Source organism: Cyprinodon variegatus, unplaced genomic scaffold (assembly GCF_000732505.1).
Source record: "Cyprinodon variegatus isolate N-32 unplaced genomic scaffold, C_variegatus-1.0 Scaffold313, whole genome shotgun sequence".
Classification (NCBI taxonomy): domain Eukaryota; kingdom Metazoa; phylum Chordata; class Actinopteri; order Cyprinodontiformes; family Cyprinodontidae; genus Cyprinodon; species Cyprinodon variegatus.
In genome coordinates this window covers 581,911-602,063 of record NW_015150766.1, presented here as the reverse complement: position 1 = coordinate 602,063, position 20,153 = coordinate 581,911, and the positions used below count along the sequence as shown (strand labels likewise).

The 20,153-nt window shown below is 35.9% G+C and overlaps 1 protein-coding gene across 1 annotated transcript in view; it reads left to right on the top strand.

Moving 5' to 3' along the window:
- The window catches only part of mdga2 (MAM domain containing glycosylphosphatidylinositol anchor 2), a 169,081-nt gene that overhangs the window by 99,429 nt on the left and 49,499 nt on the right, over nt 1-20,153 (top strand). Inside the window, exon 10 of the mRNA XM_015384460.1 lies at nt 15,434-15,582. Coding sequence (XP_015239946.1) covers nt 15,434-15,582 — 149 coding nt within the window. The remainder of the gene's footprint in view (nt 1-15,433; nt 15,583-20,153) is intronic.

Here is a 20,153-nt window from a genome sequence, read left to right as displayed (position 1 = left end):
AGTTTTAATATTATTCATTTTAAAAAATGTTGCAACAATGACCATGTTTCCAAGGGGCAGGAATTTGGGGTCAGAGGTTCAACTTGTCTTTTTTTTTCTCTCACTTTGAACCCATCTACTTGATAGAAGTGGGATTTTGCTGTTCTTTTTTATTTCATAAACAAAATGTCCATCTTTGAGTTGGTTGTTATGACAGGACCAAATGTGTTTAGCCAGACGGAGTGACCGCAGGAACTTTGACCAAGGTTTCAATCTCCCAGATCTCCCATTAGAGACAAGAGCTTCAGGGCCACATAATGACTATTTGTCACTTTAATCCCTTGCCACCTTTATCCTTTTTTTTTTTCATCACTTGCTGGTCTCCCATCTTACATTTTCTGTGTTTCTTGTTGATTTTCTGGCCCTCATTGAGTTTTGTTTTTCCTGATTTTGTTGACTGGCTTAGCTGAAGCTTCTCCTGCAGCTGAAATTAAGAAATTGGACGCTTGCGTTTGAAGAATTAGTAATTCCCCATAAATCATGTAGATTAGGGGGGCAGAGGTAGATAATTGCCTCCCTACAACAGTTTTTCTTAACTGGGCTTAAGCTGTGCCAGATTTTTCTAACCCCTTCCATCCACTTCCACTCTATTTTCTCCCCTTTCATCCTCCTTTCTCCCTACTACTGTATGTAATGCTTCATTCCTCCTGCCCAGTGCTCCAGATTCCTGCCATCTGGACTCAGTAGCTGCCAAACTTTAGGACGGCTCGTGTAGTAACCCTACTGTACCTAGTGCAGGAATACAGTGCAGAAAATATACCTTGGTTCCATACATCATCCGTGAATTCTGCCATACCTTGTTTCCCCTAACAGCAACTTTTACTCTTGAGGATTTTTCAGTTTTATTTGAAGCTTAATAGTAATTATATATAGCCCTGCATGGATGAATGAATAATATATGGTAAAGAGAGAGAGGCAGTTCCTTACTTAGCAGAAGTTCATCAAATATATGTTATTGCTGAAATATTAGTTTACTCACTCTGTGGAGACTTTCAAAATACATATTCCCTCAACACTGTATTCCTAACTTTTTTGGCTGTGCTGTGTAATAAAATATCAATCAGGAGTTCTGGCCTGCAGCCATTCAGCTTGCAGATCCACTCATCATACCATGCGAAACATATTTGTTTCCATGCCGACAGACGCATTGGTACACACTAATATCAACGAGCAAGCCAGTCTTGCCTATATTAATACTGTCACCCAGAAAAAGTAGAACGTGCCAGGGGAGGGCGTTTGTGCATGTGCATGGATGCCCATGTTCTAAGCTATTGGGACATCTGTGAGCTGGCTGTAAAGGCCAAGTTGGCCATTAAATTGTGCCATGGGAGAGGCCCCTTAGAGGAATGTAATGTGTACCACTGAGCTTTGGCATGAGCTCTCTGCTGTTGGAACCCTAGTTTTTAGCAAATGCTGTCCTCTAAAGAGTTAGGAAAGGGAGTGAATTGCCTTTCAATCTTTGAATCATCCCTCTCTTTTTCTTCTGTTTCCATTTCAGGCTGATGCAGTTGAATATTAATGCATACATTCCCTCTCCAAAGGCAGCAAATGTTTTCTGATGTAGCTGCTCTAGAGAAAGACGCAAGTTGTAGAATACACTTGCTTTAAGATGAATTTACTCCAGCAATTTACAATTGTTGGAGTGGGGATTGATTAAGTGTCAAAAGGCCTATGGCCAGTAAAGTGGGATATTTTAAAATGTAAAGGGTAGGTGTACTAAACCTTACTGCTAAAACAATAGCTCGAGAATAATGCAACATTCAGAATAAAGTTTTAAACATTAAAACATATTAGTGTATTGTAGTACACTGTACTATTCTAACAGTGTCTTACCATTTAATTTTAATACACCCCTACTTTCCCACATAGGGTCAAGGATGAATATTGCTGGTAAAACTGAGTGTTAATGCTCCATTAACTAGACTAATTTGCATAGCACTGCATATGTAGACCTTAGCATTTTCGTGTTATGACTATTGGTGTCTTTAAGTTTTTTTATTTTTATTTTGTTGTGGTTGTAAGGCTAAGGCACTAAGAGCTCACACCTTTTGGGTTATGTTCGTCTGAGCTCAAAGTTCCAACTCTAAGTGTAAATAGGAGTTACATGATGCCTCTCACTTCTCAGGGTACAGATTACAATATTATCTTAAAAGCAACCATTAGGTGAAGAATTAGATTAGAAGTGTTAACATTATCTTACTGGTCAGCAGGCAGTATGTGACAGTGAAGCAGGCTCTTGTCAGCCAAAGCAGGATCTCGTTGGAACGGACAGAGTAGAAAAAGACTACATGGTTCTTAAAGCTTCTATAAGAATACATTCTAATAGGTTGGACACTGACATTCCAAAATATATGGTATTAGTAGTATCCTTGGATATATTATTTTTTTCTTATTTTACACTGATTATATGGGAAGGTTGTAATTCTACTCTCTGGTTTGCAATTTTACTATTTTTACTGATTTTACTTTTACTTCTTATTATATTATATTTTGCTCTATTGTACGTTCTATTGTACAATCAAATTTTTATCTCTTCTGTAAACAGTTGCTCTGAAAGAAAATAATTTCCCGCAAGAGATTAATGAAGTAATTCTGATTCTTATTAAAAATTGGAAAGGAAGGGAGATTTTTGTTTAAAGCAGTTTTAAACAACCTTCAATTCTGGTAGATTTTGGCTCCCCCCACTAGACAAAGGTTGTATTGCTTTGCCTAAAGGAAGACAACATTTCCCATGAGGACCAGCCTGCAGTTTGATTGAATTACGTTTCTGTTTCCAGCGGCCATGTGAAAGATGAACAGCGATGTGGTAGTGAAACTAATTGTGGCAAAAAAAATGTCAGATGACGATGTTGAAAATAGGACACGTTTAACTTTGGTTTTGTACTGTGTTCCTGCACCGCCGGCTCGGTTTTAAATTATTGAGTCTTTCTTTAGAAAGATTATTTGTTTTGCTGCACTACTGGGAATTTGTAGTATTACTGCTTATGCAATTTAAAATTAAAGGTAATTTTAAATACACTTATTTTTTATAGGTTAATATAGTGTTAACATTTTCGAGTTCGAACACCAATATTTTAATAAAAGATATTTTGCATACATCAAGGTGAGTAATTGGGACAATATTCCAAACAAAAAGATGATTTGTTTAACAACCTTGCTAGGGGTTTATCTTTGATTTGAAATATTTCTATACTGGCCTTCCCGTTCAAGCTATTTACCTGTTGAATAACCAAAGTATCCACTTAAGCACTAATTAGAGCCCTAAAACATTGCAAGCATCTACTGATGGCTTGATTCCCACGTTAAATATATTTTTTCTGCTCCTCTGCCATACACAGATTCTAGTCACGGTTTATCATCATAAACCCAGATTTGTCCAGTTACTCCCTCTGGGTATCTGGCTCCCAAGCAGTGTTGGAACTAACATGTAAATAAGTAACGTGTTACACTAACTACATTTCTTTATGTAACTACATTTCTTATGTAACTAAAGTAGTACTGTAATTAATTACCTTGTAAAAGCCAGTTACTTGTTATTACTACGCTCTAAGCAGAGTTCATTCATTCATTACTTAACATGCATAAATAAGTACTACAGTTTCCTGTTCTAAGTGCACATGTTAGTAGTGTTCACATTTACAGTAAATGCACGTGGCACAAACAACAGCTATTTATAACTTCAGCATGAGCACTCACTGACGGCTAAATATGTTATGATTTATACATTATATTTTGGAACAAAGACACTATAAATGTTGGTTAGAAACTGTAACTTAAAGAATCACTGCACATCATCTTAACACTGACATGCAGCTTCAATCAACACTCAGTCCTGCTAAGGTTTTTTTTTTCTGTAATAGTGTAACTGCTGCTTAATTCTATGTCAAAGCATATATGATATTTTTGTTAAATTGCTTAAAAAACAATATTTTTTTAGTTCCATACCTATTCTATAGCCAATTGAAAGTTGCAAATCTGCAAACAAATAATTGCCACATCATCTTATTTTTCTTTTATTATAAACATGAAACACGATCACACCTACATAATCATATTGCAACTCACTGGAAATTGCACACATCAACATTTTTAATTCATTAATTAATAACAAACATCTTATTTTCCATAGTTTCCATGCCGCAGCCACTAAATTTGTTAAAAAAACTGGAAACTTAAATATATAAGCCACACTGGGCTATAAGCCGCTGATATCTCCTACCAAATCTGTACGGGAGCTTTACATATAGCCCTTGGAGTGGGGACAAAGAAGAGGAATTCTGGCTCCTGTTAATTTGTTGGCTCGCAGCAGTGAGAGCTTCTACTGAAAGATGGCGCTGCTTCAGCTCTTTATTTCAGCTTTGCAGGAGTTGAGCCCAGTCTCTTCATTGGTTCAGCAGCTTTAATGAGGTAAATAAATTTCAAAATGGGTGAATCTATGTTCCAAATTTGTTCTTCTCCATTCCTGCTGCTAACCTGTTCTTGTGCTAAATGAAAATTAACCACTTAATTTTTCATTTCCAACTTTGGCTCTGGCGGTTAAGAAAATCCATAGAAAAGCTGCACCTTCTTATAAGCCGCTTGGTTCAAAGCGCGGGAAAAAAAGTAATGCTTTATAATCCGGAAAATACATTAGTTACGTTTAAAATTCCAAAAACATGATAGCTTTTCAAATTCTTTTACACTTTATATCATTAAAAGTAACTGCATAGTTGCTTTGTCTAGTAACTAGTTACTTTCACTGAGTACTACTGTATCTCTGTAATTTGCTGCTGCTCTAAGGTTAGTTGACAGACAGGAAGCTTCAGCTGCACTATGGTTTTCTTTTCTCTAACCTCATAGTTTTTCAACTCAGACAAAAGACAAGTCATGTGTTTACTGAGTGGGATCATTTAAAGCTATGAACTAGGGTGGCATGACTTGGAGGTAGAGCAGATACCTGATATATAAAGGATATCAGTACAACTGTTTGGTGTTCAATTCCCACTTTCTGGACCTTTGCTGCATGGTTTTTCTTTCTTCTCTTTCTACCCATTTCCTGTCTTCTTACCCGTGATAACCACTAGAGCTACAAAAGAAAAGCTCAAAGTCTGATGTTTGAAATCAGATTGGCACAACTGTAACCACATAGACCCTTAGTTTATGCATGTTGTAAGAATTGCCAATAAAAGGCTATTTATTATTATTTACTACTTATTTATTAAAAATGTAATGGCAGGTTTGAAAATAATTCATCCCTCCATCCATTTTCCGTCATGCTTATCCCAAGCGGGGTAGTGAGGGGTGCTGGTGCCCATCTCCAGCTGTCCACCGGCGAGAGACGGGGTATACCCTGGACAGGTCGCCAGTTCATGGCAGGACTGAAAATAATTATTTTAGCATTACATTTATTCATTCTGTTAAGATTTTTTTTATTTAATTTTATATAACCCTATTTTGATCTTAAACAATAATTTTTTTAGATGGTTTCTGTAAGAACTAACATATTGTCAAGCTTTAAATACTCTAAGCAGAAAGAATCAATAATTGTTATTGTCATCAGAAAATCATAAAGTTGTGCAGCATAATAGTTAGGCAAAAAATAAAAGTATGGTTCCATAAATATGTAATGTGTCCATAAAGTCCAGCTTGTGCCAGAACATTCTATGAAAATTTCTGATGGTTTTTTTAATTGTCAGCAGGGATTTTATATTTATATGTGATTGTCTTTGTGTGTATGAAGAGGGGTGGGTGGTTTTGTGTATAAAAGAGTGTGGGTGTGTAGAGGAGAGTGTGTGTTTGAAAAGGGGATGATGTGTGGTTGAAGGGTGCATGTGTGGGACATCTCCCAGAGGATACGATGAATGTGTTTTTTTCTGGATTTAATGATGCTGAACCGTTTTTTCTCCTGATGGAAGTGGGACAAACAGTACATTACCTAAATGGGTGGGATCTGTAGCAATCTGTCTGTCCCTCTTCTGGAGTTGGGCAGCATGCATCAGTTCCAGCCTGAGCAGAAGGCACATAACAGAAGATCAGGACTGTTAGAAATCAATAGTATTTCAATACATTTTGTTTCTAATGTTCTAAAAAAAAAAAAAAAAAAAAAATGTTAGCTTTGGATGTTACCAGAAATGCTGCATGATACATTACCACACCAACTGTTTTTTGTTTGTTGTTTTGTTTTTTATCTAATGAGAAACAGTAATGTGAATATTATTTATTAAGCAATTTGTAACAATTAGGTTCCCAAAGTTAACTACAATAATGATGATGAATCTAGTTTGTTAGATAGAAATCCATCAGTTTGTCTATATCTGTTATAAATACACTCCTCAAAAAGGGAACACTCAACACATCCTAGATCTGAATGAATGTAATGATCTCATTTGATACTTTTTTCGGTACAAAGTTGAATGGCTGACAACAAAATCACACAAAAATCATCTTTGGAAATCAGATTGATTAACCAATGGAGGCTTGGATTTGGAGTCACAAACAAAATTAAAGAAGTGGAAAAACACTACAGGCCGATCCAACTTCGGTCAGAATGAGGCTTAATGTGGCCTCCACATGCCTGTATGACCTCCCTACAACACATGGGCATGCTCTTGATGATGTGGCAGGTGGTATCCTGATATCCCCCCAGACCTGGACTAAAACATCCTCCTTCTATGGCAAATGCCAAATATCCTGCATGTCTGTGGACATCGGGCCCTCATACCATCCTCATGGAGTCGGTTTCCAATGGTTTTTGCAGATACATGCACATTTGTGCATGCTGGAGATCCTTTTGGAGGGCTCAGGCAGGGTTCCTCCTGTTCCTCCTTGCACAAAGGCAGATGTAGTCTGCTGCTTGGGTGTTTCCCTCCTACACCCTCTTTTATGTCTCCTGATGTACTGGCCTGTCTCCTGGTAGGGCCTCCAGCCTCTGAACACTAAGCTGACAAACAAAGCAAACCTTCTTGCCAGAGCTCACATTGATGTGCCATCCTGGATGAGCTGCACTATCTGAGCCACTGGTGTGGGTTGTAGAGTCAGTCTCATGCTACCAAGAGTGTGAGGCATCACCAACATTCAAAAGTGACCAAAACATCAGCCAGAAAGCATAGGTGCATTGGTCTGTGGTCCCCACATGCAGAACCACTCTTTTATTGAGTGTGTCTTGCTAATTGCCAATCATTTCCAGCTGTTGTCTATTCTATTTGCACAACAGCATGTAAAGTTGATTGTCATTCAGTGTGACTGAAGTTATATTGTGTTGTTTACATTTTCCCTTTATTCTTTTGAACTGTGTACTTTTCTATGTATTTTCAATTAGTAGAAAACACATAAAAAAGACATAACTTTTATGTTCTGATGTTTTGTTTGCTTAGCTCTTTCTTGTTGGCTTTACAAAGACATTCTAAGCCTTTTCTGATCATTTCCTATATTTTATATTAAATTTTTCTTTCTTTTAAGGAAGTGCTTGACCTGCATAGATTTTACCTTTTACCTTACCTATTTTTTTAGTTTATCAGTCTCTTATAAACATTTGGTGGCTTTATGTAATTCTTGTTTTCTGTGGAAATAAACTGTGGCCAATTCTCACAGGTATTACGTGACCCCTGCAGCATGCATCTTGAATAGTATCTCTAAAACACATGGGTCATGTATATAAAAACACATAAGAGTGCCTTTTAAAATAAAAACTCATTTCTATCTCTTCTTTCTTTCATCTTTTTTTCTTTTTTCCTTTTCTTCTTCTGTTTTTCTGCTCTATTTACATTGCAATGTCCATATAAACTGTAAAACTCCCTGCATAATTATAATAAAGCAATTTATATGCATGAAACAAGTGGAGCAATATGGCAATTGCCATACTGCTACACTTGTGAAAGTAAAATCTGTTGGGCTCTTTTTGGCATCAAGACAATTATTCTTATTGCCACAATGCCAGACAGGACACTGTAAAAAAAAAAAAAAAAAAAAAATCGGTAGCTAACAACAATGTTTTATACTTGACAGACATTCAGCTTTTTGTGTTTTCCTATTTCAATTTGCCTCATATGTTTGTTACACTGTAATAGCAAAATGATCTCAATGTTTCACACTTTAGATGGACCAGTTTCCCTATTAGAAAGAGAAGAAGACAAATAAGAAATAACTAGACAATTCAAAGTAATTACTTACTTATTTATTATATGTTAGTGTTTATATTTCAAAACAACAGGGTGCAGAGGAATCAATATTGTTTTTCTCATAAACTGACACAATTGCAAGATCGCATTGCCATTGTAGAATTGCAAAATAGTGAAAACAAAGCTCTGACAAACTCCAAATAGTTCTACTGATGACATGTATTTCCTTATTAGCAATCATTAAGGCAAAGACAAGCCAGTAAAGTTATTTCAAGGCAGCAACAAACAAATCAACATTAAAGTCAACACTATCAATTCGACTCCATTCAGTTTATTTAGATTGCACCAATTCACAAGTCACCTCAAGGCACTTTAAAGAGACAATACAGTCAAATTGGTTAAGAAAACCATTTGATTGCATCTAGTCATTGACTTGATTGACATCCTCCTCATAGATGAGGTGCTATCCAAAAACAAAGGAAGAATAACAATGGATGGAGTGATGTTTGCTTTGAGTAAAGTTATATTTGACTCCTTTAACAGTTACAAAACCATGTGAGTGAATATTGTACATAAACAAGAGGAGGGTGCTTTCATCATGTGTAAAATCAGACAGTGTATGAATATTTAAAACCCATGCCAGCACGTTGCCTTCAATATGGTTTATTACCACATATTCGCTATTAATTAAGCAACGCAAGCTTTTCTAAGCTAAGCAAAAACTGTTATTATGACTAAAAAGGAGCTGCAAAGGAGCAACTGCTAATAACATCAGAAATAGAATTACCTGTGTTCCATTTTCAAAATATTTTTTTTGTCTCTAAACTGCATGTTTTCAACTGAGAACATTTAACATTTTATTATATTTTTCTTTTGTTTCCACAAAATTCCCATGTACATCTTCCTTAAACAAAATTCTTTTAACATAATTTGCTCCTCTTTTAATTTCTGGACTAATAGAGATCACTGGTTGGTCAGTTGCTGGTGAGCCTTTAACACAGATTTTTCTCTTAGTTCCATTTATTTGTTCACATTTGTTTATAACTGTTTTTATTTTGTCCTGCTGTGCATCAAAAGAAGGAAATTGGCATGCACAACTCCAATTTGCGCAAAAATGAGGAAATTAGATGAGTGTGCGTTCCAGAAAAGATGCAAGAAATCTGGATGACCAGCACTGGCGGTTTCTCACAAATGTAATAGGGGCAAGAAAACAGGTTTCCACTACAGGCCATCATCAGCTGCTTTGCATCCAAAAGTAAGGGCTACTACTTCTGCAGTGCATAGTTTTGAATTTTGTACCTCCAAAGCTACTGCAGTACAATGTTTTCCTGAAAATGAAAACAGGCAAGTAAACCCTTAAAAAGGAAAAATCAGTCTGAAAATAAGGTCAACGTCTTGCCTGAAGGTCTGTACTGAGCTGTTATGAATCACAGCATTGGTTATGGTGTTATAAACAGGATTAAAAAAAATCAATTAAGCCCTCTGTGCTTCATGTTTGATGTCTCCCACCCAGAGTTACCCATTTCAAGTAGCCTAAGTGGGTTAGGTAATGTGCTTTACCACACATAATGTGTGATTAGAAGTCTATCCATTTTGCTGTAATGTATTTTATATTCAAGAGAATTTTTAAAGAAATAGTCCTGACTATGCTCCAAGAAATGTATTTTTGATATTTTTCCTCTAAATGGCAGGAAGTAAACGAGAAACGTTTAGTATATAACTTGGGTTATTCTAAGTGTCATAAACAATATATATATGTTTGTGCAAAATAAGAAAGATTCACATGTTCCTGAAGCCTCTGTAGGATTCTTTCAGTCTGTTTAATTAACCTTCAGAAAATTACAGCTTCTTTTCTATTCCAGGACTATCTGCCGCTATCTTCTGGGCAGGCTTATGTAACACTTGCTGTACAGTGTGCTGTAAACACAGCTGGCTCAATGCAGCAAAACAGAGCTTAGTGAGGTGCAGAGAGTAATTATCGCTACATTCATATTCTTTTTTTATTTTCATTGGGTGTGTTAATTTTTGTTTGCACGTGTCACTGTGCTCTTCTGACACCATCATCACTTGTATCAGTTAGTTTCAACCAGTAGAAGAACAATGAAGACCTTTTAAGATGATTTTCTTACCGCAAACTAAGTATTTTTATATAAATCTTTGTATAATGAGAAGTGCACTTTCCTTGCCAGTGCTTGTTTGTTTTCCTCTCTGAGTGATTTTATCAAAATGATGAATGAATGTTATTTTCTTCTGCATCGCTGTTGCTTCCCTGCTTTTTTATTCAAAATACCTCTATACATGTAAAGGCCAAATGATCTGCAACATGCTTCCCGAAGCATCATTAAGCTGATTTATTGTCTGAAATGCACAACAAAACCTGCTGTTTGTGGAGATTTGAATGGCTGAGTTATTATGAAAATTGACTAAACTATTAAGAGGCTGCAGAAAACATAGAGAATCTTGTTTTCTACTGTATTGATAGACACAATTCAGTGCTGTTGACTTGTTACAGTAACTAGGTTATGTCCATCTTTGTTTACCATTGTTATGAAGTTTGTGTTATTTTGTAACACTTTTGCAGACCTATAGTTAGTAAACATTTTCAGATGTTTTTTATTGGTTTAAAACCTGTGCTAAATGTTTTATAATAATAAAAAAGATGTCATGCATGCATTGCTCTACTAAGGTGTAACTACATGATTTAGAGTGGATAAAAAAGTCTACACAGTAATCAAGTATGTAAACAAAAAATAGGGTTGTGTTTATATAGACATTCCAAAAGAACAAAGCTAAATGAAAACATTGAGCATGAACTAACATCAATATATACTTTCTCTAATATGCAAATACATTTGCTGACATGACTTTAAAATGTGTTTTAGCCAAAGCTATAAATTGCCAGAGGGATCTCAAGGTCAAAAAAGTCAATAAGCAGAAAAACAGTGGAAAATAATTTCTATGGCATTAGTTGTAACATTGAACACAGTAAAGACAGCCATCAAGAGGTGCACATATGGAGCACTAGGAAGAAAACTAGCAATTCAATACCCTCCAAAATTGATTTAAAAAGATGGTTAGGGAAGCTGCCATGGAGACTACATTAATATTTAAGAATAGGAATTTCTAGCAAATATTGGATGCCTTTTACATATGATTACAATTTCCTATTTGCTTGCTATGCCTGCACCATTATGTCATGGACGGATAAGGCCAAGGTTGAACCGTTCTATACAGCTTTATGTTCAACATAAAAAAAAACAGTGCAACTCAACAAAGAGAACATTATAACCATATAAAGCCATGGTCATGGTAGTATAATGTGGATCTGTCTATAAAGAAGGTAATGGGAATTATGAAGTGTTTCACATGCAAGGCACCATTACCATAAAACCTTCAGCTAAAGATACATATAGAGGAACTTCAATTTCAGCATGACAATCATCCAAGGCTTGCATCTAAATTAAGGAAAACATTTAATTGAATAATCTATGGATTGATGTGAAGAGGGTTGTAAAGAAGAGATAACCTTAAAATCAGAATTTAAACTCCAGATTTTGAGTTTTTATTTCTTGTTATTCTGATGCCAAGTGTCACGCAACGTAAATTCCCCTTTTCCAAACTCCAGATTTTGAGTTTTTATTTATTGCTATTCTGATGCCAAGTGTCACGCATCCTAAGGTCCCTCCTCCCGCACTGTGAGTGGTCCAGCCAGATCTAGCCAGAGTCATGGGCAACCAGTAATTCAGCCTGGTTGCAACCAGACTGTATCTCAGTCTTGTTGCCCATTGTACATTTATTTGGTTCAAGCAGTAACAAGAAAACAAGAAAGAATGAGCGTAGTAAGTTTTCCGGTACAAATTTCCCAAAAAAAATTTCTATGTACAATTTAGTGCCCTTTATTATGAAACTTTAAAGATCAGACCCTCTGTATGATAAATTAAATACACTGTTACATTTTTTTGAAAAAGCCCCTGATTACCAACTGCTCCAAAAAGCCAAATTACAAGGTTTTTTTTTTTGTTTGTTTTTTTTTTCAAATATATTCTGCACATATAATGGATACCGCTGCCGCCTTGGAGCAAGAAAGTTCTGGGTTCGATTCTCGGCCCAGTGTTATTCTGCATGGAGTTTGCATGTTCTCCCTATTAATGCTTGGGTTCTCTCTGGGTACCCCGGCTTCCTCCCACAGTACAAAAACATGACTGTTAGGTTAATTGAGTTCTCTAAGTTCTCCTTAGGTGTGAGTGTATGTGTGAATGGTTGTTTGTCCTGTTTGTCTCTGTGTTTCCCTGCGATGGACTGGCGACCTGTCCAGGGTGTTCCTGGTAGACAGCTAGAGATAGGCAACAGCACCCCTCACGACCCCGCTTGGGATAAGCGTGACGGAAAATGGATGGATAGATGGATATATTCTGCACATTGTTTCTGCAAAAATCAAGTACAAATTTCCATTAAAACCACTCATAATAAGAGTAGGGTTCTGGGACAGCTTGTTATAGGTTTGTTTTAGGTTTCTATGTATTCTTCTCCCTTACTAGGACTTGTGACTGTTTCTACAGTGTTTGACAACACAGACAGAAGAGCAGAATCAGTTTCTGTAGATATAGTTCACTCACTATCGGAGAAAGACAAAGATGAGAAGGAAGAAGAATGTCTGCTGTTACCAGATAGCAGAGTACAAGTTTAGCGAGCAGCTCCATATATGTTAGACCTTCTAATAGAGCCGACAGCATCACACAGCAGTGAAAAAAAAAATTACAGGTGAAGCAGAAAAGTGTAGAGGAAAAGCGGAATGTCAAAACCCTACTTGATTTGTAATTTATCACAACCTTATGTTTTCTAACAGTTTTTCTAGGTTTACGTTATTAAACTCATAGGATTTTATTTTTTAGATATTCTTTCGTTTAGAGCAAAACTGCTGTGATGAATATAGGCAACCAGTAGTGATGTTATGAGATGAGCGGAGGGACAAGAGTTTCCATAAAGCCCATATTGAGGCCTGTTTCCTGTAGGGGAGGAAAACGATGATGGGACTATTTTGAAAAGCAGTTCAGATTTTCTGTACATTTTGACAGACATCAGGTTTTGGATAGAGTGAACGTTTGGAGATAGTTTGTAGAGTTCTGGTAACTGTGGAAATGATAGAAGACATGATCACTTATGAAGCCAGCGAGGAAGAGGAGGGAAAATGTTTGCTTTATTTCAGAGTTCTCACCAGATATTTATCTGGTTTGATTAATATAAAAGCTAATTAAACTATGTTTATGAATACATCCTTATTTGTGTATAAAATGGGTGAACCCTGTCTGTGTGGACCTATAGTTAGTTCTATGAACGCCTCCACCCTGTGCGCTTAATGCTCTGTCTAAAGCAGACATTTATTTTTTATTTATTTTACCTTTATTTTACCAGGAAGTCCCTTGAGATAAAATCTCTTTTTCGAGGGAGACATGCCCAACGTCGGTCCTCAAGGGCCACTGTCTTACAGGTTTTAGAGGTTTCCCTGCTTTAGCAAAACTGATTCTGATTGTTGCAGTTCAGCAAAAGTCTGTTAATCAGCTATGAATGAAGATCAGCTGTGCAAAAGTAAGAAAACATCTAAAACCTGTAGGACTGCGGCTTTCAAGGACCAACTTTTGGCATGCCTGGTATAAAGAGCGCTCGTTGGCACCTGAAAACATGAGCTCCCACCAGCAGACAGAGAGCACAACCTTGGAAGACAGGGAGGCAGTGTCTATGGGAAGGTTAGGAAGGATTTAAAAATGCTAACCCGCTGATGGTCATCCAGTTATGACTCTGAAATGGAAGCATTGTTATTGTGACAGTAGCCTTGTAGCCGTGACCCCCCTCCCCTCCTTGCTTCTGGTGGATCAGAGTACTGTCACACTGGGTCAGTATGGCGGTTTGCACAATGGGAGAAGATATGAAATTAAATAAAAAAAAAAAAGAAATAGAATTGAGATTAATTAAATAGGAAAAAGGGAAAGGAGGAAGAGATGGGTGCTGTAGAGATGGAAAAAACAAAAAAATATTTTTCTTCATCCCCAATTATGCTTATAAAAAAATCTCTGTAAGAACCCTGCGGTACAGTAGGATAAATCTAACATTTAATACTCTTTATTTTAGTGTCAAGAACCTACGTTTCACTTTTTGTTATTGCATTGTTTACAAAGGCTTGATATTGCAGTGTACTGTTAAAAGGAATCTATTAAAACCCCAAACTGTTGAAAGTTTTTTTATTTCTGCATGTTGTCAGATGATGTCCATAGCAATTAAAACATTTGGATTTGCCAAGAGCTTGAAATTGCCAGCCAACATGTCTGCATGGTTCTTACCAAGGTAGACGGACCCCTGGTCTATGTTGGACAAAACTAGGAGCCATTTGACAAGAATGTCATGATTTAGACAGAAGGACAAAGTATAACACATTTTCATGGAGGAAATTCAAAGTGAAATATCTGAATCCCAAGGTAAATCAATAACCTTTATCACTGTATAGGTTTTTTCCAGAAACACCAATCACATTTTGTGAAAGGTTATTGTGTAAGAAATAGGGGGTTAAACAGGTAACATTTATTTACTTGTGAATACTAAAAAATCTACACAATAAGAAAATTTAGCAGAATTTTCAACTATTAAAAGTACATCTAGGTAAGAATGTTTAGATATGTACTGAAGCTGTCGGGATTTGTTTTGAATTTTCAGTCCATTGACAATAATGATTACAACGCTTAATGTCTCAATATAGGTCCAACGCTATTGAGGGACCTTAACTCACTCCTACATCCATTTTTTTTTTTTTTTACACTGTATAAACCATGTGTATGGTGTGTTATTTAGATGTTACTGTGCTCTTTCATGTGAAATTTTCTTATTTATTCAATATTTGTCTCAAAAAACCTTAGGTTTCACCAAAGCTTTCGTGGTCTGTTGTGGTTTTACCATCAATACGCCTAAAATGATGAGATTTAACCAGATTCAGATTTTTTCCGAGACTGAATGCCCTTCCAGCCTATAAAGAAGCTAAATAAATCTGAAGTAGGAAATAGCGCTCAGTGAGCAGTTTCTAGGGAACTTTAGAGAGGCATTATTTTTGGCTTTGGGTTCTTTTCTTTTCAGTGCGTTATAAATGGCACTAAAAGTAAACAGCCCAAAGCCCTCAAAAAAGAGAGAGTTTCCTTTACACAGAAAGCAATGTTCCCCAACTGCTTAAAGGTTTAGAAATGTGAAATTAAAGACAAGAAGGGTTATAAATAAACATAATATTTAAATGTTTGTTATGTTGTCCTTGCCTGTAGGTAAAGCTTACCCTCCAGAGTTTTACTACGATACCTACAGCCCTCTGTGGCAGAATAGACCCCGAGTCTATGGCTTTAAGCTGCAGTGGACCCAGATGAATCCTGGTGCTGTGGACCGCATTGTTGCATATAGACTTGGCATCAGACAGGTAAGAAAACAAAGTTAAAAAATACATTTTCACTGTCTTACGAAATCTTTCTTGCCACTTGAAAGTTTTGTCATTTTACCATGTTAAAACCATGAATAAAGGTTTTCGTGTGGATTTTATGCTATAGACCAACACAGAGAAGCCCATAATTTGGAAGAAATACTCTATATACATTTACCTCTTGGTATAAAGTGATTCCCAACCACAGCTTCATGTCTTTTTTTATTATCCATATTTCTCTCTTTCCATTTTTTCCTCTGACTTAAAGTAAAAAATTATTCCTCTACCTTTGTCGTGGATCTGTGCAACTTTTCAAGAGTTCTCTTCTCTGACTGATGCTCTCCATGTTTATCCTGTCAGTTTAGGTGAATGCTCATTTCTCATAGATTTGCTGTTGTTGCTTACCTGCAGTATTGCTTTATATCCCAACCACGCTTCTTTACAATGTTAACACTGTGTTCCTTCATCTTCATGAGGCTGTTCGTTCTCTAATTCTCTAACAAACCTCTGAGGCCTGAATCGAACAGCTGGACATATACTGGGATTAAATTACACACAGATGGGCTCTATTTACTTATTAGGTAACTGCGGAAGGGAACTGGCTGCTTTGATTTTATACAGATATCAAAGAACAGAGGGCTGAGTAAAATGAATGGCAAACATTGTTGATTTATGTGATTTCTCCTCCAGCTTGCAATTTTATACTACTTTTGGTTTGTATGTTATATGAAATAACAATAAACCCATTTCAGTTGCAAGTAATAGCACAGCATGTGATATTTCTAATGAAAATTTCTCCTGAAACTGAAACATTAAGATTTATTTATTTAAACGCTAAGTCGATATTCTCTTAGAACCTCAGAGATCATTTTCTTTTATTTTTTTTTTTGCAGTTAAACAAAAAGAGATATGAGTCTGAACACCAGTTTTTTCCACCTTTATGGGCAAGAGGGTCTATAATCAAATGCATTACCCAGCTTATTTTCAGATCTTTCATTGAATTGGGCTAATCTCTCCAATATGGTCCCAGAAACTTTTTCCCTTGTCAGCTTAACATGAAAAAGGCATCTCTAAGTGTTTACTTATAGTTATCTGTTAACAGACCTAAACATATAGTTCTAATCTTCAGTTGTCTATCTCGTTATACTTAATGGAGGCTGTTAACATGCTAGAAAGCGTATACTGCCAGTTTTCTCGAAATGCTTCTGTTTGTGCTTCCCATCAGAGAGGTGGAAGTGGAGCCCTGCGGTGAGAATTAGCACGCACTCCTCTTGTTTTCCCTTCTTCTCCTGCAAACTCCACAGATGACAGGCAGGCAGAATTGATGGATGGGAAGGATGTATTTTCTCTCTAGGCAATCAATGTTTACCTTCCTCACTTGTTTCCTTTGTCTCTCTTCCTTTTTTCTCTAATGTCAAAGTAGAGAACATTTATCCAAAATACACCTGTGTTTCTTTAGGAACTGCTGCAAACAGGACATTGCCCATAGAGTCACAGGTCAATGTCGACTTCAATTTTGGAATTACACGACTAAAGAAAAGCCAAACATTCAAAGCAACATTGCAAGCTCCAATTTTAATTTATCCCATTTCTGCTCTGAATTAGCAAACACGCCCTTGGATGTGCTAGTAATGAATACGGTAATAAAAATCTTGTTCACTCCACACCCTTGAAACTGTGGGCTTCAAAACACTTCCTAAGATAAAGTCTGTGTAGCACAAAGCATTTATGTGCTTCTGTTAGCATTACTGTTATGGTCATTTTATGTAAAAGCCTTAATAAATCCCCAATTGTTGAACAATTCAGATTTTCAGCATTTTCCATGAGTATTTTCAGGCTGTTAATCTCTGCGAAAATACTAATCTTTGCATTGACTTACTAATATTACTAACAAGAAAACATGCATGGTGTCTCTGCTAAAGAAATATTAAAGTAAACGAACCTATTTTCTATGTTTTTGTTTTGTGAGATAGGCTCGATGGTTATTTGGTAAACATTTGAGTTATAACAGCCTGTCTTTTTCTAAATAGCTACGTATATATAAAATATTTTTTTTAGGTTATTTTTTTATTTCAGTGAATTATATTATTACAGTGTTTAGAGCAGCTTTAAGTTGATAAATTGAATTTTCTTTTACTTCATTAAAAAAAAAAAAAAGTTAGAGCCAAAAAGCGACAAAAGTTTCATGCCAATATGCAAGACAAAAAGCATGGTATGAAACAGAAGCATGCGGGAGTAAAGGTTCCTTCTGTAAATACAAGAGAAAAAAGGAGATACCTGTAGACTGGTTGTGACTGGTTCAGTGAAGAAAGCCCACATGCACACTACAACACTTAAATCTATTTATGGATCCTGTAGCAGCTCCCTGCCATTCCCTTAGAATTATGATCATTTTCCCCCACTGCCTCTGAATTAATACCTGCTACTGGTGAACCGTATGCCTTTATAAGTTATTGCTTCGTGTTATCACCCGGTGCCCTCGTCAGAAACAGTCTGACTGGAGGGGAAATGGGAATAAAGCTGTAGCTGAAAGGCATGCAGCATCCAGATACACAAAGCATAAATCACCGCATCTGTCAAAGATGCAGCAGAAAAGTGTGACATCTGCCCTTGTTTTGATATTGGAGCCGGGCTGCAAATCTTCTCCTCTGGTTTCTGGAGCCTTATTTTCTTCCTGCAATATATACCAAATGCTAGATTATGCTCAGTGGCCTGATTCAGATTTGTGTTATTTATTACAGTATATCTGCTTGATTCAAAAAGTTATTTCATAATTCAGTGGCATTTATTTTAAACTGTAATTTTATTTATTTTTTTGGTAATGTTTCCAGTTAAACTACCCCAAGACCTTAGGTTTTATATAAGTTATGAGACTATTTTACCGTAGTAACCGCAAAGAGAGAAATAAAGAAATATCGCTTCAGGCATTCTTTGGGTTTTAAAAACAGATTTTGGTTGTAACTAAATCTTTTCTTGCTGCCAGTGGAATATTGATGTTTCCCATACTAATAAAAACAAATCTGTTATTTAAATATGAGGCACTAATGTTGTAAGATGGAGGATTCACAATAATGTGATGAAATTAATGAAATATTTTCAACAATTGTAAGATCAACTCTTTTTTTTTCAGAATAATTTGTCCAATAAATGATTTGTAATGACCTATAATTTGTAATGACCTATAATTGCTCCCAGGTTATCTATATTTTTTTTTTCAGATTAGCTTCTAACTTGAGTATAATGTCGACAGGATTTTATAATAAAAGAATGAAAAAAACTAGATTCAACTATTTAACAAGTGAAAGGCAACAGTTTTCCTTTGACTTCCCCTCGAAACACAGACACACACACTATCATATATACTGTATATATACGGTATGTATATATATGTATATATATATATATATATATATATATATATATATATATATATATATATAATTGTCCAGGCTACCATACTTGTCAATCGACTGCATTCTTTTTTTACCTTTAAATTGATCATAACTGACACCTGCTAGTGTGCTTATGTGCATTTTATGGATCACTTCAACAACAATTAATGAAACTTTGCCAACCCCATTCTCCACACTTGTTTGCCACAGTGTTGCCATGTTGAAACAGCACACTCTTCTGCCTCTGCTTTGTCTTCTTGGATTGATTTGACATGTCAGGAAGAACAAGCAAATCAATGGAGGCCATATTAATTACATGCTGGTAATCCACAGCAGATTGGCCCCTGTCTAACATGACACTCTCCATTTGATTATTCTCATGTTACTTCTATAGCTCTTGTTTTAACTATGAACAGTGCTTCTTTTGAAGTTACATTGAAGCCCACAAAAAGAAATGCTACTTCAGTCATATCACCTAAATCAATATTCTTGTAATGAGAAAATACAGAGGGAACCCGTAGACAGGAGGCAGATTACTTAATTTAGCAGAACGGAGACAAAGGTGCAAAATCATTCCTTTTCACTTTGAAATGATGGACACGCTGATGTGTTGCTTTCAATGAAAGTTTTCTTAGGCTTTTAGAAGACAATTTTATTAGCTGGAGCTTAAGAATGAAGATGCTGACAAAACCAGTTCCCAATACACATAATTGTATGCCTTTACAATTCACATTATTTTGCATTATCAGATTTTTCTGCAACATGAGAGACACAATAAAGTAAATTATTTAAAATCTATTCTACGGTATTGTAGATACAAATATGTCTACCTTATCTAATACACAATATCACCATATAACCATAATGTTATAAAATACCTTTTTGATTAAATCTATTTTCTAATGCAGTTATCAGTTGTCTCAGTAGTTGTCTCAATAAATTTAACAGATCTAAGAGATAGTTCAGACAACGGGTAGTGACTATACATATTAATATTATGAAAATCCTTAGTTCACTCTTCTGGTGGCGAAAACTTCACAAAACACATTTTATTAGTAAATTAACGATAGAATTGTTGATATGACCAATCATCACTGCCATGATAAAAACTGTAACAATGTAAAACACAAGGAAAATGTAATTTAAATAATTAAAAAATCATATATATATATATATATA